This window comes from Aquarana catesbeiana, linkage group LG06 (assembly GCF_042186555.1).
Source record: "Aquarana catesbeiana isolate 2022-GZ linkage group LG06, ASM4218655v1, whole genome shotgun sequence".
NCBI lineage: Eukaryota > Metazoa > Chordata > Amphibia > Anura > Ranidae > Aquarana > Aquarana catesbeiana.
Genome location: NC_133329.1, coordinates 78,931,715 through 78,956,298, shown reverse-complemented (window position 1 = coordinate 78,956,298; position 24,584 = coordinate 78,931,715). Strand labels below are relative to the sequence as shown.

Below are 24,584 nucleotides of genomic sequence, written 5' to 3'. Positions count from 1 at the left end.
CAGTTCGCAGCGATTTTGCCCACAACTCCAAAACGCGTGGCACTTGCTGCAAATCTTGAAAATCACGTTTGGGTGCCATTGTCCTTCTATGGCACACCAACCTCAATGCGATTCTGCCACAATTGACATGCGGCAAACCATGCCTTTTATAAACTGCATGAAGCATGTCACCCAAAAAGGAGCAGTAGCTTCTTTTCGGATGACAAACGCACATAGGGAAGTCCATTCAAGTGAACAGTCCTGCCCTATGTGACATGCAGAATTGTGTGACAGTCGCTTAGCTGGAACGCTCGCTCCTGCTACGTGATATGTGAACTTATTTTTGCAAAATTATAACTTTTTTTTTTATTAATGTTTTGGACACATTAGGGAGGGGGTTCTAACGCTACAATGCTTTATCCAAAGCTAGAATCAAAGTTTTGCTTAGAATTATATTTTAAGAGGCGCTCCAGGCTCCCTCAAAAAATTTTTTTTAAGTTAGTAGCTACAAATACTGTAGCTTCTGACTTTTTACTATTAGGGCACTTACCTGTCCTGGAATCCAGCAGTGTCCTCACTCGAGCCGATTTTTCAATCGGTTATCGGATGCTGGTGCCGCCATCTTGATTAAGGGAAACTCGCAGTAAAGCCTTTCAGCTTCAAATCCGGTTTCCTACTGTGCATGCACGAAGCATGCTGCGCTTTGAATGGGCTGGCTGCGGGGGTAGGAGTAGGGGAAAAACTTCAAAACCAGGTACCCGCAGACAAGCGGAGCTTCCTCTTTTGGATTGAGATTTAAGTATAAGCTTATCTTGCCTAACCATCATAAGGAATCCATTAAGGTTTAGAACTGCTCAAATAGTCTGCAACAGAAGAAAGAAATTATTGTAAGAGGGGTGGATCCAAACTATCCAAATCTATAGTTCAGGAGAAACACTTATGGTACTCATAGCAACTAATCATCAACTATTAAAACTGTAAAAGAGAAACTGGTTAAGGCCCCTTTCACACGGGGCTGTCTGTTTTTACGGGCTCCGCTTGCTCAGCGGAGAGCGCTCTGTTGATCCCTGCTGAGCCGGCGGATGACAGGTCCGTCTCTGCTCACTTGCAGGGACGAATCTGTCAGAGCTCCGCCTATCCCTTCTCATCCGATCCGCCAGAGGGATGAAAAGTAGGTTTTAAAGTATCCATTTTTTGTTATTTATGCATTTGTGTATAATAATATATGACCTGTTTTTCGGGAGGTAGCAGTCCTGCTTTGGGAACCCGCTGGCACCTCAAGCCTTAGAAGATGTGAAGATGGTTGTAAAAAAGAACACAGCAGATGGCGTACGTGACAACGGACTGACGCTAAATGGTAAGGGTAATGACGCAACTGAAGGATGATGAAATAAAAACTTTAAGGACGTCATGTGTCCTGCCAAAGATAGATGTAATATCTCTGTGTACAGCAATGCACCAGCATTTTTTTTGAGCTATCCCATGGACCTGGTGGATGTTACAAGGCAGTCAAGACAGCTCAGTTTTTATCCGTAGAGTCCATTCATTATATTTCAACACAGTCACCTAGTTAAAGGATAAGTTCACCTTTGGGAACATATTACATATTCCCACCCGTTTTTTGGGTGGAACATATAAAATGTTTCCGCTCCTGCAGCCCCCCCCAACCCTGTGACAGTGGGCCGGGGATATTCTCACTGCACCCACTGTCAGAATTTGAAAAGAACGTCGTTGCGCGGGTCTCCACCCACACAGCTGTGTAATGCATTCACAGTTCTGCGAATGAATGAACTACAAGTGCCAACAGCCTTTTTGGCTGACGGCTTGTAGTTCTCAAGTAACTACCAGGGCGCTGCTGAGCACTCTCCTGGTCCATTGAGCTTCCTGTCATTCCGTAACTGTCTGCCCGTATCGGAGGTATGGACAGACAGCTACACTGACTGTCTTCAGGATCTGGACATTGCACCCGCGATTTGCCAAAGGTTGGCTATTTGCACAAGTAGCGCTAGGTGTGAAAGCAACAAAGCAGCAGAAGCACGTTGTCTATTGTCCAGATTGAGTTGTATTTTAGAATCTTGTATACTAAAAAGTCACCGCAGCGCTTCAAAGTGCCACCCTTATGTTAGTGCCTTCAGTACGTTAGGTGTCACTAACAAGAACAAGCATTATGATTACAAAGCGAGAGTCATGTCAGAACTCTTGATCTGAAAGCTTGCTCTAAATCAATGCCTCAGGAAGTATTGAAGCCATTGGGATAGTATGATAATCACATGCAAACTGTTGGTGCTACAGTGGGGAAAATAATACTTTGATCGCCTGTAGATTTTGTAAGTTTGCCCACTTACCAAGAAATTAAGAGTCTAAATGATAGAGACAGAATATCAGGCAAAATTCCAGGAAAAAAAAACACATAACACAAATGCTATAAATTAAGTTGCAGTTCAGTGAGAACTAAGAAATAAGTATTTGATCCCCAAGCAAAACATGACTTAGTACTTGGTGGAGAAACCCTTGTTGGCAAGCACAGAGGTCAGACATTTCTTGTAGTTGGTGACCAGGTTTGCACACATCTCAGGAGGGAGGGCAACAAAGGAGTGGCTCAAGAAGAAGCACATTAGGGTCATGGAGTGGCCTAGCCAGTCTCCAGACCTTAATCCTATAGAAAATTTATGGAGGGAGCTGAAACTTCAAGTTGCCGAGCGACAGCTAAGAAACCTTAAAGTGGCGTTCCACCTCAAAAAAAAAAAAATAATAATAATAATTAATGTGCTTAAAAAAAAAAAAAAACATTTGGAGAATTTTTTTTTTTACTCCCCTCCTAAATGCCTGTTGCTAGGGGGTCCCTCGTAGTCTGCCTCCTTCAGCACCTGGGCTCCTGACGTAACTTCCCTCGGAGCAGGAAGGGAGATCACCTCTCCCCCCTCCCTCTAGGCAATCATCTGGGACATGTGACAGGTACCAGATGATTGCGCGGCCAGTCACTGCGCGCGGCTCGTGCATGCGCAGTGGGTGCTCAGCTGTGAAGGCACAGCTGGGCGCCCACAGTTAAAATGCCGGCGCCGCCGAGCGGAGGGGTAGACGAGCGGGGCTTCGATCCCCCGCATCGCTGGACCCTGGGACAGGTAAGTGTCCGATTATTAAAAGTCAGCAGCTGCATTATTTGTAGCTGCTGACTTTTAATTCTTTTTTTTTATAATGGGAACTCCGCTTTAAGGATTTAGAGAAGATCTGTAAAGAAGAGTGGACCAAAATCCCTCCTGAGTTTCTCCACCAAGTACTAAGTCATGTTTTGCTTGGGGATCAAATACTTATTTCACTTGCTGAACTGTAATTTTAATTTATAACATTTGTATTGTGTTTTTTTCTGGATTTTTGGTTGATATTCTGTCTCTATCATTGTAATAATAATAATAATAATAATCTAACACTTTTTCAGAAGAAGCTGTCAACGGAAGCTCCATGTTCTCTCAGTAGAGGTTTGGTTTAGGCCAGCTGGAAGCCTCATTGTCTTCCGTGTACTTCTGCTCTTCACTGTGTTTGCAAAAGAAACTGATTGGAAGCACACAGTCCATTACACACATCACCATCTCTTCTTCTTTTTTTTTTTTTTTGTTGTTGTTTGGTTTCCCAATTTTACAATTTCTCTTCTCTTCAGGTTTCCTCTTTCTCAACACCCTGTTTATCCAGCGGGGACGCCACGAGACCACGTGGACCATACTGCGCCGTTTTGGATACGACGATTCGCTGGAACTTACCGACGACTACCTCTACCCTCCGTGAGTTCCCATTCCTCATTTTCTATGCTGACTGTGAGTGATTTCATTTCATCCAACTGTCTTTTCTCTTTCTGTGTAGATTTATTCCTGAATTATTATGCTTATAACTACATTTCTAAAATTCAGAACTTGGAAATACCAGGGGGGCCATTCATGAAGAACAGCAAAGTTGCATTTTGTTTTTGACACACATATATTCCTTGTTTTCTGTTTCCAGTAATGCTGAAAAATAGTAAAAACAAAAAATGTGAGGATGAGAGTATTAAAAAAAAAAAATAAATCAAAAGACAACAATAAACAATACTAAAGTAGCAGCTAACACTTATTGTGTTCCCACAATAATATGTAAACAAAAATAATTAAAAAGAAGCTCCAGGCTTCCCCCCTACAAATACTGTAGCTGCTGACTTTTAATATAAGGACACTTACCTGTCCAGGGATCAAGTGATGTCCTCACCCAAACTGATTCTTCAATTGGCTTTTGGTGCAGGTTCCGGCATCTCAAGTAAGGGAAACAGGCTGTGAAGCCTTGTGGCTTCACAACCAGTTTCCTTGTGTGTGGGCGGCTGCGCCTTGTGAATGATCCCATAGTCTTCTGGGACCTGTGATGTGTCCCAAAAGACTGCAGGGGAAGGAGGGGGGCTGAACTTCCAGCTCATATGGCCACAGCGCATCTGACCGGAAGTGGGAGCCGGGTATCTGTCAAAACCAGGTACCAGCTCCTCCCAAAAGGTGCCAAATGTGGCAGTGGAGGGGTGAAGTTCTGCTTTAACCACTTGCCGCCCGCCCTATTACAGAATGACGGCGGCAAAGTGGTTTGATATTCCTGATCGGACGTCATATGACGTGATCAGGAATATCGAGCCGCTACGCGCCCCCGGGGGCACGTATCGTGGCGATCGTTGTTGCGGGGTGTCAGTCTGACACCTGCAACACCGATCTAGGTAAAGAGTCTCTGACGGAGACTCTTTACCACGTGATCAGCCATGTCCAATCACGGCTGATCACAATGTAAATAGGAAGAGCCAGTGATCGGCTTTTCCTTACTCGCGTCTGACAGACACGAGTAGAGGAGAGCCGATCGGCTGCTCTCCTGACGGGGGGGTCTGCGCTGATTGTTTATCAGCACAGCACCCCCTCGGATCCTACCCAGGACCACCAGGGAAGCCGCCCAGGACCACCAGGGAAGCGATCCACACTGGACCACCAAGTATGCCCCTAGACCACCAGGGAAATGCCACTATGTGCCCAGGCAGCTGCCAATATGTGCCCAGGCAGCTGCCAGTCAGTGCCCACTTCAATGCCTACCACTGCCAGTGCCACCAGGGATGCCCATCAGTGCCTCATATCAGTGCCGCGTTTCAGTGCCGCGTATCAGTGCCCAGCAGTGCCGCCTATCAGCGCCACCCTATCAGTGCCCAGCAGTGCCGCCTTTCATTGCCCATCAGTGTCGCCTATCAGTACCCATCAGTGCCACCCAGTGCCACCCATCAGTGCCGCCTATCAATGCCCATCAGTGCTGCATATGAGTGCCACCCATCAGTGCCCATCGTCAGTGCCCGCTCATTGGTGCCACCTCATCGGTGCCGCCGTATCAGTGCCTGTCAGTGCCGCCTTATCAGTGCCCATCAGTGAAAGAGAAAACTTACTTATTTACAATTTTTTTAACAGAAACAAAAGCAAAACTTTTATTTTTTTCAAAATTTTCGGTCTTTTTTTATTTGTTTAGCAAAAAATAAAAACCGCAGAGGTGATCAAATACCACCAAAAGAAAGCTCTATTTGTGGGAACAAAATGATAAAAATTTAGTTTGGGCACAGTGTAGCATGACCACGCAATTGTCATTCAAACTGCGACAGCACTGAAAGCTGAAAATTGGTCTGGGCAGGAAGGTGTCTAAGTGCCCTGTATTGAAGTGGTTAAATATATAATGCTGCCCTACCATTGTTCTATAGTTAAATATCACTTGTTATTAACTTTCAATCACACATGCGTGCATATCAGTAGTACCACAAAAATGTGTAAATAAACCAAAAAAATAGTAATTAACACACAGTAAGGTCAAATTTTCATATAGGAATACAGTGCTGAAAAATTGTCCCAGGCATATATGTGTATAGTCCATAAACTTCTGTGCTTGCTATCGGTGCCACATGGCCATAAACAGTGAATACACACAACTCATGCACCTTCCACTGTAAATGGCTCAGGAACCAGTAAAAATAAAAGTGCCGTAACAGGATCCTTCCTCATTGTACAACCTCAGTGCTAACAATGCTCTCACTTTAGAAATCTTATGTGATGTTTCCACCAGTTTCTCATTGATGTATGAGTGCCCCTCTGCACACTTATAGTAAGTTCCCCAGGACCTCCTGTCCACTAGGGTTCCCATCAGTTATCTTCCAGGAAACTTGGATGCAAGCCCTTTTTAAGGCTGCCTAATACTCATTCGGGCATGCTCTATCACTTCTAGCTGTATCACTTCTATCAGTTGTGCCATGCCAAAAAGAGTAAAGAAAGCCTCCAATGGTGTAGTACAAAAGAAACTCGCACTTTATTCTACAAAACCGCACTCACATCATATTAAAGAAACACTTGCTAATCTTAAAAGCTTAAGAAATACCGCTGATGCATACCATAATGTCACTTCTAGTCCATGATCACCCAGGCTCTGTCCTACACGTTGCGTCACAAACAATGCTTATGTCCAAAAGTGCTCCTTCATTCAGAGTGGGGGCACTCTAATACAGGAGGTGTGTTACTGGCCAGATCATCGGGTAAAAACAGTTGGGGCCTATAAAGCCTATAAAAAGAAAACGAATGCAGCAATATATTACATTTTTGGTTTTGGGTTTAATACAGCTTTAAGTGGACTCACTAAAATAATAACCAGTCAGATCTGTATTAGATCTGGCTTATTTTGTCATGGGAAATTAGTAAAATAAATGTCTCAATACTGATAGCGGCAATGACTTCAAACAGCACATCTCCATGTGGAATCATTAGAATGCAGTGGCTTTTCATTCCGATCCTCTGCTGTGAGTTGTAGCTACCTACTCCGTTGGCAGCACTCCAGACGCATAGAACCATTCTCTTTGTATACAGCCTGTAGTGGGCGAAGAATTGTGACTGCAGCATCTTCATCTAGAGATTGTGTGAACTACTAATATATTTACTTGAAGATTTTACAGAGCAAGTGCAGATCTGCTATGAACTGCAGCATCTGTTTATACAGTTTCTTCACACATACTACAGACGTTACAGCACCTGTTCCTGCATATTGGTTGTGTGAGTGGGAACAGAGTCCTCATTTACTCTTTATGTCAATGAATGTGTCCCTGCTTTTCATTGAAGGTTCAGTACACCTAAATTGAAACAAGAAACACATCCCACCCTTCCTTCCAAAAAATATATAGAAATCTAACCTGATAGAAATACAGGGGTAGTCACTTCAGGCTTCCTCCTGCGGGCTCACTCTAGCTGCAGTATCTAAGCACTAACCGGTGTTCACCAGAGCTCCTGATGGTGGAGATGGGTTTTGCTGCATGTTAGTATAAGGTCACAGTTCTCAGGATCGCCTCACCAGGAGGTGGACAAGCCGGGGTCCAGTAGAAAATATAGCAGGTAGGGATTAAGTAGAAGCATAGTCGAGGAACAAGACAAAAGTCGGTAACAAGTGGGTGCAGGTAGGGATCAAGGAGAAGCATAGTCTAGGAACAAGCCAAAGGTCTGGAACAGGTGGTTGCAGGTAGGGATCAAGCAGAAATGTAGCCGGTAAACAAGCCAAAGGTCGGTAACGAGTGGCAGTGAAGATATGGACAGTAGCAAGAGTGACAAGATAGATTTGCTACTGATTTGCTGGAGAGAGCACAATAATCTGGCAAGCAGGAAGGGCAAAGGTATGGCCTAAACTGGAAGTTCATGGGAGGAGCAAAGAGTTCAAGGTTCACCAGAAACAATGTTCAAGACCAGATTGTCCAAGGAATTGTGAAGAGAGCTGTACAGAATCTCAGGTGGCTCAGCAAGAAGAGTTACTGCCAGATACAGCAGAGGTTGCAGGTTCAGATTCAGGTCCTGACATTCTGTGATTAGCACTTAGTAGCAGTTCGATAGACATGCCCTCTCTCTTCCACTGCAATACAAGTCGATGTGATGACACTTATGCTGAGGGTTGTGGCTGTCACTTAGCACAGAGCATCAGAGGAGAAGTGCTGGACGTAGCATTTTATTGAGAGAAAAGGGTATTTCCTAGCAAAGCCATTTACAGATTGTAATGTGGAGATAAGGACTATAAAAAAAATAAGATGTGAGGCTTCATCTGAGCCTTAAAGTGGTTGTAAAGGTTTAAGGTTTTTACCTTCATGCATTCTCTGCATCAAGGTAAAAAACATTCTGTGTGGAACCCCCCCCCCCCAATACTTACCCAGCGATGTGCACGATAGCGACTTTCCTGGGTCTCTTCCTTCTCATCGGCTGAGACAGCAGAACAGGAGCCATTGGCTCCCACTGCTGTCAATCACAGTCAATGAGAATAGAGCATGGGCGGGGCCAAGCCACGCTCCCTCTGTGAATGGACACACAGAGCATCGGTTCAGGAGTGAGCCTGCTCAGGTGACCCCCATAACAAGCTGCTTGCTATGGGGGCACTTGGCGGTTGGGAAGGGCCAGGAGCGCCACTGGGGGACCCTAGAAGAGGAGGATCGGGGCTGCTCTGTGGAAAACCATTGCACAGAGTGCGTAAGTATGACATCTTTGATATTTCAAAAAAAATTTAAATCCGCCTTTAATATCACTTTAGAAAATGAGTGTAAAGATGATGTTATAAGGATGTGTGAAAACATCTAGGGTCTTCTTCACACTGTGATTTGATCTGCGCTGATCAACACAAGGATAACAATTGATGTCAATGTGCCCTGTTCATGCTACACTAGTGTGGTGTGTGTTGAGGCAAATGTTGGCATGTTGCATTTTTTCGCAGTGCAATGCACAAAACTGCATGCCAAACGTGCACCATAAAATAACCAAAAAAAAAAAGAAGAGTGTTACGACCTGTGATGCCTGTTTTTTCATTTAATTTAAAGCCCGACTCTGGACAAATAAAAACTGATCCCTTGCAGTGGGGCTGTGCCCTGCACTGCCAGGGTTAATTTAAAAAAAAAAAAATTTTTTTTTTTTTTTTTTTACAAAAAGGTAATGTCTTTTTGTTTGCATTTGTAGCGGATGCGCTGCGTTTTACTCGGGCCTCTGCTGGAGCAACACAGTCTCTATTGAGAGGGAGAGAGTCCCCAGTCAGCTACTGCGGGTGATTCCTCCCCCCTCCCTCTGCTCGCTGACACTGCATAATGCGAGCGCTCACATAACCACGGGCGTCCGATCTGCTCCTTCCCCTGCATCCTCATTGGCAGGGAGAAGAGCGAGTTGCAGGAAGGACTCCACCAAGACTCTCAGTTACTGAAAAAACAGACTGATTTCTCCCATCCTTAGGACAGGAGAACCAGCCTGTAAATTCCAAGAGATGCCAGACCAGCGCTGTCAATAGCAGGGGCAGGACAGCAAGAGGAGGCTGGGGAACCCCACAGTGGCAGAACACCAGGGCCCGGAGGCAAGAAAACCTTTGCAACCCTGATAGTTCTCCCACTGCTTTGAAACCTTATATTTTCTTGGTATGCTGGTGACATATATCTCTTGTTTTCTGCCACACTGGGGGGGGGGGGGCCAATACAGTAAGAAGGGAGCTCACTGCAGAACATGTGAAAGGGCCCGTTGTGGGATCATAGTAAAGTATATATAATTGCATTTTATAGTTGCCCCCCTACTTTTGTCGATGTCTCCTTATGTGCCCCCCCTAAATATGAAAGCTGGAGATGCCACTGCCCTCAAGGACCACTACTGCAAAAAATATGGTAGTACATTAGCTAGTGATCTCTCACTATGACCAATCCTGGAGAGGTGGTTGTCCTTACTTATTCTCCAGTACTTGCTCACACAGAGATTTTCCCATACATCTCCAATCCTTTTGTGTGATAAGCATGTCTGAAAGTTAAGCCGGCCATAGACGGTTCGAATTTCGGCCAGTTCAGCAGGGAGCAGCCGAGATTCGACCATGTATGGGCAGGCTGATTTTACCCCAGTTGATCGATCAATCAACTTGGCTGCAACCATCCTGTCGGATTTTACATGCGATTTTTTTCTAGCGGCTGTTATAGCCAGTAGAGCTGCACGATTCTGGGCAAAATGAGAATCACAATTTTTTTGCTTAGGATAAAAAGATCACGATTCTCACGGCATAAAATCTTTCACATTATACAAAAAAAATTGGGCTAACTTTACTGGCCTCGATTTTTAACCCCTTCCCAGCCAGTGTCAGTGTATATTTTTAACACTGATCACTGTATTAGTGTCAGTTCGTGTCAGACTATCCGCCGCAATATTGCATTCCCGCTATAAGTCGCTGATTGCCACCATTCGTAAAAAAAAAAAAATTAAAAATGTCCCACAGTTTGTAGGCGCTATAACGTTTGGGCAAACCAATCAATATACGCTTATTGGGATTTTTTTTTTTTCAAAAAATGTGTAACAGAATACATATTGGCCTAAATTGATGAAGAAATTAGATTTTTTTATTTTTTTATTTATTAGATATGTTTTATAGCAGGATTTAAAAATACTAGATCTCCCTGTTGTCATGTTTTCCTCAGTAAGTATCCATGAGGTTAATAGAAGGCTGTCCTCCTCCACCTCCGCGTTTTTCTTCTATTGTCTCCGATGATAATTATTCCTTCCTTTCCTCCCCACAGATTGCGCATTCCTCACGACTCCTCTACAGAGCTCAACCACTTCGGCTACCAATTCCTGCAGAAGACATTTGAGAAGCATGACTTGGTGAGAAGAGCGTGAAACACTCACGGCTCCTGTATTTGTTAATGTGGGAAACAAGGAAATGCTGCTTATTTATTAAATGTGTTTAAAGCTGAACTCCAGCCTTACCTTTTCCCTCCACACTTGTAGCAAGTTCTCTGCTGTGTTAAACCTGATTGTTCTTAATTCCCCACAAACTTGCATCTCCACAATATAACCCTCTGAAGCTGCAGCAGCTATCTTGAGCCCCCTCTTCATTTCCTGTGTGAAAGACTTCAGTCATCAATCCCCTCGCCTGCTGATCTGTACTGTAATTGCCCATCGCTCACAGCTATCAGCTTTCTCTGTCATCAGGCACTTTGTTCCAGAATGATATGAAAGAACACATGACATCCCTTTTTAGACATGCACGTTCAAGCAACTGATCAGCAGAATGCACAGCTCAAGTGTGCAGCACTGTGGCCAGCAGGGGGGGGGGCACTGGGAACTGCTGACCACCACCGCTGCCCAGCTGGACTACAGGAGCCCAAGCTACTTATGCCATGCACATTATATCTCACCAAAATGTGAGTTCATCTTACTTTTATTAAACATTGAATTTTAACTGACATACGGCACTCAGAGTGGCGCCGCTCCTCTCTCTCTCTCTCTCATATCCGTTTAGATGTACATGGGCTATGAGAGAGAGAGGAGCGGCATCACTCTGAGAGATATAATATGCATGGCATAAGTAGCTTGGGCTCCTGTAGTCCAGCTGGGCAGCGGTGGTGGTCAGCAGTTCCCAGCGGCTCCAGTGGTTCTCGAGGCTGAAGACGGTCACCCAACAAGCATGTCAGTGGTGCTGGACGGGAGGCGTGGTCAAACTCGCGTTCGGAGCATGCGTGCTCTTTCGTCAGGCATATTTATTAAACATTTTATTTTAACTGACATGCTGCACTCAGAGTGGCGCCGCTCCTCTCTCTCACCCATATCCACGCTTCTGCTCTCTACAGCTGGCTGTGCACACTGATACACACCAGAACCCCTAAACCCCGGTCTGGTCTCAGCAGTAAATGAACTTTGACTCCTGGCACACCTGGACCTTGGAACTATTTCCATATCGCACTAGCTGCGTTTCTAGCGCGCCATCTTTTTTAATTTTAACATCTAAAGGGATGACGGATTCTTACCCCCCCACACACACACACACACATTTTTTTTAAACCCCTGCTTACCCGGTGGTGTATAGAAAGTACACACCGGCAACTCGACAGCTTCTCCATAGAAAATATTTATTTAAGCATTACAGCAATAACATCATCCAAAAATGCTGACGTGTTTTCGGCCTTAGGCCTTCATCAAAAGCATGAAAATATGACATTAAAAACAAGTGTATATATAAGGGAAGCAGCCCTGATGCTTCCCTTTTATATATACTTGTTTTTAATGTCATATTTTTATGCTTTTGATGAAGGCCTAAGGCTGAAAGGCGTCAGCATTTTTGGATGATGTTATTGCTGTAATGCTTAAATAAATATTTTCTATGGAGAAGCTGTCGAGTTGCCGGCCTGTACTTTCTATGGATCTTTTGTGAGCTTAATTGGCCAGAGCACCGACTGCTCTACACACCAACTATACTATATAGCGGTAGAGCTTGGGTGAGTTTTTTTCTTGCTACTTTACCTGGTGGTGTGCCCACCCAGCAGATCCAGTGTTGTCCAGCTGAGATCCTCTTTTCTTCCGCCAGCGCTCAGTCCCAAGCTGCCATGTTTTGCCATGACTTCTTCACTAGGCTGCCGCTTGTTCTGGGTTCAGCCAGCGCGCCTCCAGAGCTATGCCTCCTTTGAGTTGTGGCATACATATCCCAGGAGGCATAGAGACTGTGCGACCGGACAAATTCTCCAAAAAAAAAGTAAATAAAGGAAAATAAATAAATAAGCTCAATATTTATGTAGAGGACTGGAGAAGGGGTGAAGCAGAGGGATAAAGTTTTGGAGGGTGAAGATCCGCTTTAAAGCTGAACTAAACCCTCCTATCCTTTTACAGCCAAGGAAGCTGCCATCTTCGCTTCTGTTTGATCTGCAGTTGCCATGTGACCAGTTCTGAATTTCGCCATTTGATGGCTTGACAGTTTGGTTGCGAGTACAAGCAACTTCATTCAGAATGCCTTGAATTTTAAATAGGTGGACTTAGTTCCACTTTAAAGAGTAAAGGTGGAAGGTACTACTTAGACGACAGTTTCGATACCCATGATAAAAAAAAGTATTTCCCTTTCTTTCCACAGGATGGCGATGGTGCTCTAAATCCTTCTGAGCTGCAAAGTTTTTTCAGTGTTTTCCCTTACACAGCCTGGGGCCCTCAGCTGCCGAGCACGGTGTGTGTGGCAGAGAACGGCTTGCTGCCTCTGCATGGATACCTGTGCCAGTGGACGTAAGTTAAACAGCCATCTCTGCATCTCTTATGTGCCTCCATTAGTCCTATGTAGTGACAGTCCTCTGTGTGCTGCTATTCCTTAGCCTAGATTTTCTTTACCTGTGATTTGATTTTTTACATTCAAACAATGTCAGATCCAGTTGGATGGCTTTTATATTCCATTACCTGGTTGTAATAAGTTTATTGGCTGAATTGACCAATGAAAATCTAGTTCTGTGCAGCAGTATACTGTAGCTGCATTCCTAAGACCTTCTGGTCTTGCTATGTGACCTGACCCTCTTAGGTTGCTGTTGGTCTACACCAGGGGTCTCAAAATGACAGCCCTCCAGCTGTTGCAGAACTACAAGTCCCATCATGTGTCTGCCTGTGGGAGTCATGCTTGTAACTGTCAGCCTTGCAATGCGTCATGGGACTTGTAGTTCTGCAACAGCTGGAGGGCCACCAGTTTGAGACCCCTGGTCTACCCTCAGCCTTATAATTTTTTAGTAGCTTTTAGCATGCATGTGCCCTGGTGTGTCACCTCTTTTATTTTTGGAGTGTCTTATGTGGCTCAGCAATTCGTATTGCCTAAATCTGACTTCCAGCCCTCCCTTCAGTCTGGCACAGTTTTTAGGCCCCTTTCACACTTGTGCGACTTGTCCTGCAACTTGGGACTGCAAAGTCGCGTGACAAGTCGTTCCCCATGATTTCCAATGATAACCATTCATATCTGTGTGACTTCAAGTCGTGCCAACTTCAAACTAGTCCCTGTACTAGTTTGGTCTGACTTTCATGCGAGTTGAGGTCCATAGACCTCAAGTTTACACAGGCATTCCCTGAAATTGCGGTAAAATAGCACGACTTTTAAGTCGCAGCAGTGTGAAAGGGGCCTTACAGGCTCCTCTCCTGGACTGAAATGGCTTACTCTGATTTCACTGCACACTTTGAGCTTCGCACAATGTGCATTAGAAGCTGTAACAAGTCCGATAAAGCCCACCTCATTTCCTTGCTGTAGGATATCCAGCATCATCTATTCACCCAACCAGTTACTGTCCGATTGTCTGCCGCAATATCGCAGTCCCACTTTAAGTCGCTGATCGCCACCATTACTAGTATAAAAAAAATTAATAATTCCAGTATATACCCCATAGTTTGTAGACGCTATAACTTTTGCGTAAGCCAATCAATATACACTTATTGGAATTTTTTTCTACATGTAGTAGAATACATATTGGCCTAAATTTATGAAGAAATTAGATTTGTATTTTATTTTTTTTTTTATTTAATATGTTTTTTATATATATATATATATATATATATATATATATAATTTTTTTTATTTTGTCAATTTTATTTATTTATTTTTTTTGTTTATAGCGTAAAAAATTAAAAACGCAGAGGTGATCAAATACCACTAAAAGAAAGCTCTATTTGTGGGAAAAATTACATCAATTTTAATTGGGTACAGCATCACTCGACCTCGCAATTGTCAGTTAAAGTAACGCCTTGCCATATAGCAAAAAATGGCCTGGTCATGAAGGGGGGTAGATCTTCTAGAGGTTAAGTGGATAATAAGGTATGTAATGCAAGAATATACCTTGCTGCTCTAGGGAGCCTGAAAGGATCAGTGGTCATATGACCAGTGTGATTGGCTGTCACAGTGGTCACGTGATCAGTAGCCAGTATCCTGGCTACTGATCATTAGTCTTTGACAGCTCAGTCGCTGTGCTGGGAGCTCTCAGTGAGTGCACTCTCAGTATAGAAACCCTCACTGCCCATTGATGCATGTGATGCATTTTTGCCACTACACATATGCGTTACATGGCTGGCAACAGGTTAATTAAAGATACACAACAAATTGTGTACCTGTTTGCAAAAGTTTTAAAATCTCCTTTAAACTTTCTTTTTCTGTTTTTTGCTGGCAGGCTTGTGGCTTACCTGGATGTACACCGGTGCCTGGAACACCTGGGGTATTTAGGGTACCCCATTTTGTGTGAACAGGACAGCCAGACTCACGCTATCACAGGTATGAACTGTTTACATAACGCGTTCCCCAAAGGGAAATTTGACTTTAAAATCACAATAAAAATTAAGGACACGGTCATTTATATTTACAGTTGGGCAAGGCACAGAAGCACAAATAGTGCGGCATCATTAGTGGGTATGTTGTTGTTGGTCTGTGTCATCGTGGGTGTTAGGTTGGGCAGACTGAGTGCAAATGCAGTCCAACCAGGACTGCCAACTCCTATAACCTGAAGCCCACTAACCCACCCAGCAAGGTTAACATGATTTGCATGCACATGCCCAAGAGCCAAGCCCGCTGATTGTGAGGTGAAAGTGCCCTGTATTGGTTAAAGTGACGGTGTAAAAATAAAAAAAATATTTCAAAGCACCCCCATGCTCGCATGCAGAAGTGAACGCAAACGTAGGTCGTGCACATATGTGTATACGGTGTTCGCGTTACACATCTGAGGTATCGCCGTGAACATTCTAGCGAGAGCAACAATTCTAGTGCTGGACCACCCTCCTGTGTAACTCTGGTAACCTGTAAAAAAAATTAAAGCATCACCTATGGATATTTTTAAGTATCAGAGTTTTTCACCATTGCATGAGCATGCGCAATTTTAAAGCGTGACACGTTAGGTATCTATTTACTCACTATAACACCATCTTTTATATTTTACAAAAAAATTGGGTTAATACTGTATATCGTTTGTTTTTTTTTGTTTTTTTTTTTGCATTAAAATTCATTGAAGTGTATTTCTTCACAAAAACTTCTGTGTGACATAAAAAAATGCAACACCCACCATTTTATTCTCTGGGGCCTCTGCTTAAAAAATATACTGTTTGGAGGTTTTCTAGCAAAAAAAAAAAAAAAATTTTTACATGTAGAAGAGAAATGACAACCAAGAAAAGAATTGGCCTGGGCTGGAAGTAGTTAAAAAGGAGAACATTTGATTCAAACATTTTTATTGCATTTTTATCCGGGAGTGAAAGGGAAACAAGGAATATATTTTATGAATATATCACACATCGGCTTTAACCTAAAGAAATGTTTTGCTCAGAGTTTCCCTTTAGGTGTTGACATTATCTCTGTGTCCTGGCAGATGTGAGTCTTGTATCAGCTGTGGATAAGTGAATCAGACTCCCAGCATTCCTCACTTTCTTATCCAGGCTATTATAGGATTAATCACCATCAAGATGCAATGATAGCCGCATAAGCTGCTCCTTGTAGCAACGGCATAATTCCTTGGTTGGATGTTTTGATATCCTAGAACCAATGAGCTCTCCACAAAGAACATTAACTGCCATTCATCTTAGATGATATTTCTTTCTGGACATGATACTTGTTTGTGTTGGGATTTCTCTAGCTAGAGACATTTTTTTTTTTTTTTTTTTTTTTTTTTAGCAGCCAGTCTCACTTCCCTATGGCCTGACACCAACAACCACAGTGGCAAGAATATAATCAAAATAAACAAGGCATAACCATTTACCTCGTACAGTGGGGAAAATAATTACCCGTATTTATCGGCGTATAACACGCACAGGCGTATAACAAGCACATTCATTTTAAGAGGGAAGTTTCAGGAAAAAAACTTATAAATAAGGAACTTTGAAGCAAAATAAGGGTCAGTGTCCATCTGCAGCCTCACCATTGCCATCAATGCAGCCTGATCAATGCCCATCTGCAGCCTCACAAGTGCCATCAATGCAGCCTCATCAGTCCACATCAATGCAGCCTCACCATTGCCATCAATGAAACAGCCTCACCATTGCCATCAATGAAACAGCCTCACCATTGCCATCAATGCAGCAGCCTCACCATTGCCATCAGTGCAGCAGCCTCAGCTTTGCCATCAGTGCAGCCTGATCGATGCCCATCTGCAGCCTAGAGGGGACAGGGAGGGGGGGCGGAACAAGCGCCAACAGATTACATACAGTGAGAATCTCCTATCATAGACAGAACAGTGGTCCTATGGCGGCCCAGGAGACGGGACTTCCTATTACAAAGTAAAAGTAAATAGGAGATTCTCACTGAATATAATCTGACGGCGCTCATCTCGCCCCCCTCCCTGTCCCCTCCGAGGCAGCTAACAATTAAAGTATTGGCGTATAACACGCACGTGCTATTTGCACCCGATTTTCATGGTGAAAAAGTGAGTGTTATATGCCAATAAATACAGTATTTGATTCCCTGCAGATTTTGTGGGTTTGCCCACTTACAAAGAAATAAAGGGTCTATAATTTTTATCATAGGTGTATTTTAAATGATAGTGTAAGAATATCAACCAAAAATCCAGAAAAAAACACATATGATACAAATGTTATAAATTTGAATTGCAGTTCAGTGAGTAAAATAAGTATTTGATAAGCAAAACATGACTTAGTACTTGGTGGAGAAACCCTTGCTGGCAAGCACAGAGGTAAGACGTTTCTTGTAGTTGGTGACCAGGTTTGCACACATCTCAGGAGGGTTTTTGGTCCACTCTTCTGTACAGATCTTCTCTAAATCCTAGATCTTCTTGGCGACTCCAAAGTTTCAGCTCCTTACATACATTTTCTATAGGGTTAAGGTCTGGATACTAGGCCACTCCATGACCTTAATGTCCTTCTTCTTGAGCCACTCTTTTGTTGCCTTGGTGGTATGTTTTGGGTCATTTTCATGCTGAAAGACTCATCCACGACCCATCTTCAGTGTTCTGGCTGAGGGAAGAAGGTCCTCATCCAAGAATTTACAATACATGACCCTGTCCATTGACCCCTCAATGTGGCCTGTACCTTCTAGCAGAGAAACAGCCCCAAAGCATAATGTTTCCACCTCCGGGCTTGACTGTAGGGATGGTGTTCTTGGGGTCATAGTCAGCATTTTTCTTCCTCCAAACACGGCGAGTCGAGTTAATGCCAAAGAGCTCAATTTTGGTCTCATGTGACCTCAGCATTTAGATGTTCATTGGCAAACTTCAGACGAGCCTGTTCATGTGCCTTCTTGAGGAGGGGGACCTTGCGGGCCCTGCAGGATTTCAATCCATGGTGGCGTATTGTGTTACCAATGGTTTGTTTAGGTACTGTGGTCCCAACTGCCTTGAGATCATTCACAAGCTCCTCCCATGTAGTTCTTGTCTGATCTCTCACTTTTCTCATGATCATCCTTACCCCACGAGGCGTAATCTTGCATGGAGCTCCAGAACAAGGGCGATTGATGGTTATTTTGTTTTTCTTCCATTTGTGAAAAATCGCAGTTGTCTCCTTCTCACCAAGCTTTTTGCTGATGGTCTTGTAGCCCATTCCAGCCTTGTGCAGGTCTTCAGTCTTGACTCTGACTTCCTTTGACAGCTCTTTGGTCTTGCCCATGATGGTGAGGTTAGGTGTCTTTTATACACATAACGAGTTGTCGTTAGGAGCACCTTCTTAAAGTGACAGGACTAATCTGTGTACCACATGAGCACATACTGTAGCCAGTATGTGGGAGCCAAAATTAATGTTGGTTGGTAAGGGATCAAATTCTTATTTTACTCACCGAACTGCAACTCATTTTATAACATTTGTATCATGTGGTTTTTTGGTTTTTTTTCTGTATTTTTGGTTGATATTCTGTCTCTATCATTTAAAACAGCCCTCAAAATTTCTACTTATCTGCTCGTATTTGGCGAGTGGAATTAAGCTGAGGGCGAGTGGAGCAGGCAGAAGCAGCGGCATCCAGAATCCTGCTGGGGGAGGAGAAGAGGCGCCCGGTGGACACTGAGAGGCTACCCCTGCCCCGGACACAGAACTCTGTGCTGCTGCTGTGGAGAAGGCTGTGGCCAGGGCACCGGGCCACATGTCCAAACAACCCCACCATCTTTGTCTCCTCCTCACACATCCTCGCTGCACACTTCTCCCCTCCAGCGCTGTCTCCCAGGCCACACAGAGTGCTGGATCCGGGCTTTGGGGCGCTGTTCTCATTACAGTGCCCCTTTTACAGTGTAGTCCCCTTTCCCGGAATTAGGTGCAGTGCAGGGTAGAGGTTAAGTGAGGAAACTGGTGACAAGTAACTCTTAAGGCCTGGCTCCTAGTTCAGGACTTGAAATTTTAAGCCCTGATTTAAAATACACCTATGACAACAATTCTAGACCCTTCATTTCCTTGTAAGTGGGCAAACTTACAAAATCTGAAGGGGATCAAATAATTATTTTCCCCACTGTATACAACTGAAATGAACAAGAGTTACAATCCTCTAACTCTGTTCTTTTGCAGTGCTGCGGTACTGCATGGCAGGCTCCCTTAGATGTACGCATCTGTACATCTACTCCTGCTGCTCTGTCAATTCCAGTGAGGAGGGATCCTGGGGGCCAGGCCGAGCTACGCTGTGTGTCAGTGTACGAAACAGCCAGCTCCAGAATGAGCCCGCATGAGTGCCCCCATAGCGAGCGGCTTGCTATGGGGGCACTAGAAGAGGAGTAACCTAAAGTGTCATCAGGGGACCCCAGAAGAGGGGCTCCTCTGTGCAGTAATGTTTCACAGAGCAGATAAGTATAACATGTTTGTTTTTTTAATTAAAAGGATTTACAATCGCTTTTTCTTCTGCTTCGACAGAATTGCTGATTTCACAGTTTTCTGTTGATTTGTGATAGTGGCTTCCCATAATTCAGTGCAGCAGTGAAATTCCCAGTTTATATAAGTAGCACTGTTTTCACATGTCCTGGAAGTGTCAGTTCTTCATATAACGGTGATGGTCCCATCAGCTTGTGCTGTGCTGTGCTGTGGTGTCACCACCACCTTCCATCTTTGTTTTGTACCAAGAAGCGACTTTTTTTTCCTAAAAACTTCAGGTTTTTATTCTCTAGGATGAGTCCGAGGAATCCTCTGATATTTCTCAAGTGTTGAAAGATGTAAAGTGGACCTGTACTGTATACACTGGTGAGAAGGATATCTAAAGTGCAATAAATGGAAATTATTTTCTTTCCTGGAGAAAATACTGCTTCCATCTCTCACCCATGCTGGTTGCATAATTAAAAGCGCAGACATTTAATCAGATGATCTCTGCTGAAGAGGAGGGTTAGCCAGTTGATTTTTATCCCATGCCCACTTCAATACAGATCGTGGGGCAAATTGTCTTCAAGCAGCACTGGGGGAGCTTAGAGCAGCATTTTCCCCCAGGAAAGGTAAGTATTTCAGCTCTGTATTTGTCCATTCAGTACAACATTTTGCACACGGCTGAAACCTACAGTAAAGCCCAACTTCAGTCAAATTTTTTTTTCTTTAGTGTTGGATAGAATAGGAAACCTTTCTATCAAATGTCTATTGCTCTCCATGACCTCATTGGGCAGATTTCACGTCACTTCCTGTCCTTGTGACAACAAGACATAAAACAAGGTTTTATTGGGACAGGAAGACACACTTAGTAATAACCTGGCAGACAGAGTATCCTAAAACTTTCCCATTCTACAAAAAAAAAAAAAAAAAAGTGTTTTGTTGTGTTCCATGTCCCCACTGGAGAGATTTCCCCCTACTTCTTGTCCCTAGTGGGGACATGCATTGCAAATAAAACAAGAGGTTCTATCCTTTCCTTTTTTGTCCAAAATAACAAAATTTGAAGAAAGGCTTTAACATTTGACTATAAGGTCGATTTAATCATCTAAAACAGTGGTCTCCAAACTGTGACCCTTTGCTTGCTTTTATCTGGGCCTTGGGACGCTATTTCATCCATTGACACCAATGAAGGGGCCTAATGGCACCATTGATGTGGCACAGTTTCTTCCAACGACACTGTTAATGGGGCACAATTCCTCCTAATGACATCAACGGTGAGGCACAATTCCCCCCCAATGACACCCATGATGGGGCGCAATTTCTAACTATACCAATGATGGGGCATAGTTCCTCCCAAAAACACCAAAAATGGGGCACATTGACACCATTGATGGGGCACAATTCCTCCTAATGACACCAATGGTGAGGCACAATTCCTCCCAATGACACCCATGATGGGGCGCAATTCCTCCTAATGACACCAACGGGGGGGGGGACAATTCCTCCCAATGACATCCATGATGGGGCGCAATTTCTAACAACTACACCAATGATGGGGCATAGTTTCTCCCAAAGACACCAACAATGGGGCCCATTGACACCATTGATGGGGCACAATTCCTCCTAATGACATCAACCATGGGGCACAATTCCTCTCACTGACACCAAAGATGGGGCATTGAAAAGGGGGGTTTGGGACTTTAAATGAGGCAATAGGTTCATCTGCCCCCATCCCTGTTGTATTTAAACAAAAAGAAAAGCTTGGTTGGGACTTTATATGAAGCACAACTAAGGGTATTGAATAGGCAATCATGTTAATGGATTTGGAACAAATATACATAGAATTATAAAATAGCATAATAAGCAAGAATAGCATCTTCACAATTTATTGTACAAAATGACAACATGATTCACAGTATAATGATAATTTCATAAACATAGTAAAAAGTGTTGCAATTCATAATCAACATAATTGAGTTAATGATGATGAAATCCATAATCAATCTCAAAATCACGTGATTGCAATGGTGTAACACAGGGCTGGGTCTCTACGCGTTTCGTGGAGATGTCCACTCATCAGGAGCAGTAGAAATATGTATCAATCTATACTGAAACAAGAAATCGCAGAGTGAGCAGATGGTTGGCACAGAGGGGGGAAAAAGGGGGGAGGCAGAGGAGGAGATGGAAATATTTTCCAAACACTCTTGCCTACAATAAGTTGGATATGTTAAAAAGGTAGTGTTGCTCTGTTTTTCTCGTAAGTTTTTTTATGCTAGACTGTAACTGTCTGTAACCATATATTGACTGTTGCCAATAAAAATTTTGAAAAGCATAAAGGTAGTTGTGAATGGCTGGGGTACCCCGGATAGCTAACATCTCCAGGGAGCTCAGGCCGCAGATCCACAGCCGCACTGAGGCAAAAGGAGTGATGCAAAAGACATCAGTGATAATGTGGTCCCCAATTAGCACTTACATCTTAGGTGCAGGTTGTATAACGGTGCCAATAGATTCCTGTGAATAGGAACATGGTATAAAAATATATGTGTATGTAGAGTTGCACAAGGCGCATTGAAGGACTATATTCAAAGAGGGTATGTGATGGTATCAAGAACCAGGTGGGGAATAGAGGCACTAGAAGATGGGGCCTTTTTTACTCCCATTGATGCCGGGACATTTTCTACTCCCTATAGTCCCAGTCCAGCTTGCATAAAATCTGAAGGACTGTAAACTGGCCTATAGTTTAGAATGTTTGGAGACCCCCGATCTAGAGAATTTTCCGAAATAAATGTACAGCATTGTTCTTTCTTTTTCACAGTGACCCGCGAGAAGAGGATAGACCTGGAAAAGGGACAGACCCAGAGAAGCGTTTTTTTGTGTAAGGTCATTGGCCCTCGAGGGACAGGGAAGTCAGCCTTCCTGCGGGCCTTCCTTGGCCAGAGCCTTGAGGTAAGTGACCTGTTTTGTGACCAGCTGCCCCCTCTTGGTGTTATAGGGGAATGGTCAAAAAAAAAAGGGAATGCTGCCTTCAAAATAGACTTTGCACTTCACTGTGGACCCCCTCCTCCTTTTTTTAAATGCTGCATAAAAGTACAAAAAGGAGCTTTTGTGGAGGGAAAAATAGATAATATATTTACCTTTCCTGACTCCCATAGTGCAGGGAGTGACCTAATCTCCTGCCAACAAGATCCCGGGGAATGCTGATTAGTCCAAATTTTGCAAGAAGACACTGCAGCATAGTGCAGGATCACCTGCAGATTTGGGCAACTCCACATTCTCTGAGATCTGGCTGGAAGGAGGATGACGTCGCCCTCAGCTGCAGCGGGAATAAGCCAGGGAAAGGCAAATATATTAGGTAATTTGCAAACACACACACACGTTTTGCTTCACTTTTTTCTTGGTAAACGGTATCACTGGAACGAGAAGTGAGGGATGTCCTAACCAACAGAAATGCAGACTGCAATTAGAACCTGATCTATCTCTTCTGTTTCGCTTCTGTTGAAAAATTGTGTTTTTATTCGTGTTTTTACCTGTTGGAACTGTTTTTCCGTCACTTCCTGTGCCACTGGGAAGGAAGCGAGGGGAAATCTTCCCAACCAGGACACAGATGGCAAATAAAACTTTAGGGGGGGTTCAAACCCTTAACCAGGTTGTGGGTGGCGTTCCACCCAAAGTTACTGTTTGTGAATATATACATGCTTATGGCTGTGTCACCGCTTTTGTGGTTTCCTTTTTTCCATGTATAGCAGTCATAGCCATGACTGTTGTCTGCTCATGGTAAAGCTGCTGCCTGAAATGCCTGACTGCCTTCACCATCTTTACGGAGCATTCTTGTTTATGCTGCAATCTCAAAAAAATGAAATCGGTGGTTGATCAGAGTAGTTTAGTCTAGCCTATTTCTCATGTCTGTGGCCAGTCTCTAATTTTCTTAGCCTATGAATTCAATGATTCTAAAGCCTCAAAGCGGGGTTCCACCCAAAAATGTCCCATTTGGCACCTTTCAGGGTGGAGGGGGGAGCAGATACCTGTCTAATACAGGTCTTTTGCTCCCACTTCCGGCATAGATAGCCGAGCCACCCGCGGGTATCTACGCCACTTCTGGCACCTTCTCTGCCCCCCCCCCGCTGTCTTCTGGGAGACGCACAGGTCCCAGAAGACAGCAGGGACCAGTGGGATCCTGAGTCGCGCATGTGCAGTAGGGAACCAGGAAGTGAAGCCGCAAGACTTCACTTCCTGATTCCCTTATCGAAGATGGCGGCGCCTCCACCCAAGAGCCGAGGGACGGGTTGGCTTCGGGTGCCGACATCGCAGGCACACTGGACAGGTAAGTGTCCTTATTATAAAAGTCAGCAGCTGCAGTATTTGTAGCTGCTGACTTTTTTACCTTAAAGTGGTTATAAACCTCCATTGCATGTACCACTGCAAGGTCTCCACAGGTCTAAAGCAAATCGCTGTATTTTTACCAGTCATTTCTGTTCCCCAGCGCCCGTGTAAGCCCACAAAATAGCACCGATCAGCGGGCGTGTCTTCATGCCGGAGGTCAGGAGGTGGAGCCGTGACATCTGCAGGCCTGCCTCCCATCTCTACATTCCCACCAGCAAGCACAGTATGTACTGACCAGTAGGAACTCATGCAGGGCGTCACCTAACTTACACTGGGTCAATGAGGATATGGCAAGGAGCAGCCAATCAAGGGAGAGCCAGAGGAGGTAGGGGGAGGTAACTGTTACAGAAAGCTGTACACATGCACAAGTCAGTCAAAGGAGCAGGGGCGTGGTGACACAAATTATTTTAATGTGTTGCTCTGAAAGCATGAAAGAAAGCGGAGAGGATTAAACAATGCTGGATTCATCTTTCTTCACAAGACTGGGGACAGATGGCTTCTGATGCTTAGCTGTACACTGCTTATATATATATTTTTTTTCAGGTTTACAGCAACTTTAATGCATTCTCTACCTTAGGATAGAAAACCTTCTTCTGTGCCAGAGGATTCCCCCCAGACCCCCGATCTCAATCCAGCACTGTGCCCAAGAGCTGCGGCTCAGTCCCTCCTCACTGGGCAGACTGGTTGCAG

The 24,584-nt window shown here is 44.0% G+C and overlaps 1 protein-coding gene across 1 annotated transcript in view; it reads left to right on the top strand.

The window, feature by feature from the left end:
- RHOT2 (ras homolog family member T2) overlaps positions 1–24,584 on the top strand; it is a 56,732-nt gene that overhangs the window by 18,825 nt on the left and 13,323 nt on the right. Inside the window, exons 10-15 of the mRNA XM_073636286.1 lie at positions 1,228–1,336; positions 3,635–3,755; positions 10,553–10,637; positions 12,877–13,022; positions 14,930–15,030; positions 22,330–22,460. Coding sequence (XP_073492387.1) covers positions 1,228–1,336; positions 3,635–3,755; positions 10,553–10,637; positions 12,877–13,022; positions 14,930–15,030; positions 22,330–22,460 — 693 coding nt within the window. The remainder of the gene's footprint in view (positions 1–1,227; positions 1,337–3,634; positions 3,756–10,552; positions 10,638–12,876; positions 13,023–14,929; positions 15,031–22,329; positions 22,461–24,584) is intronic.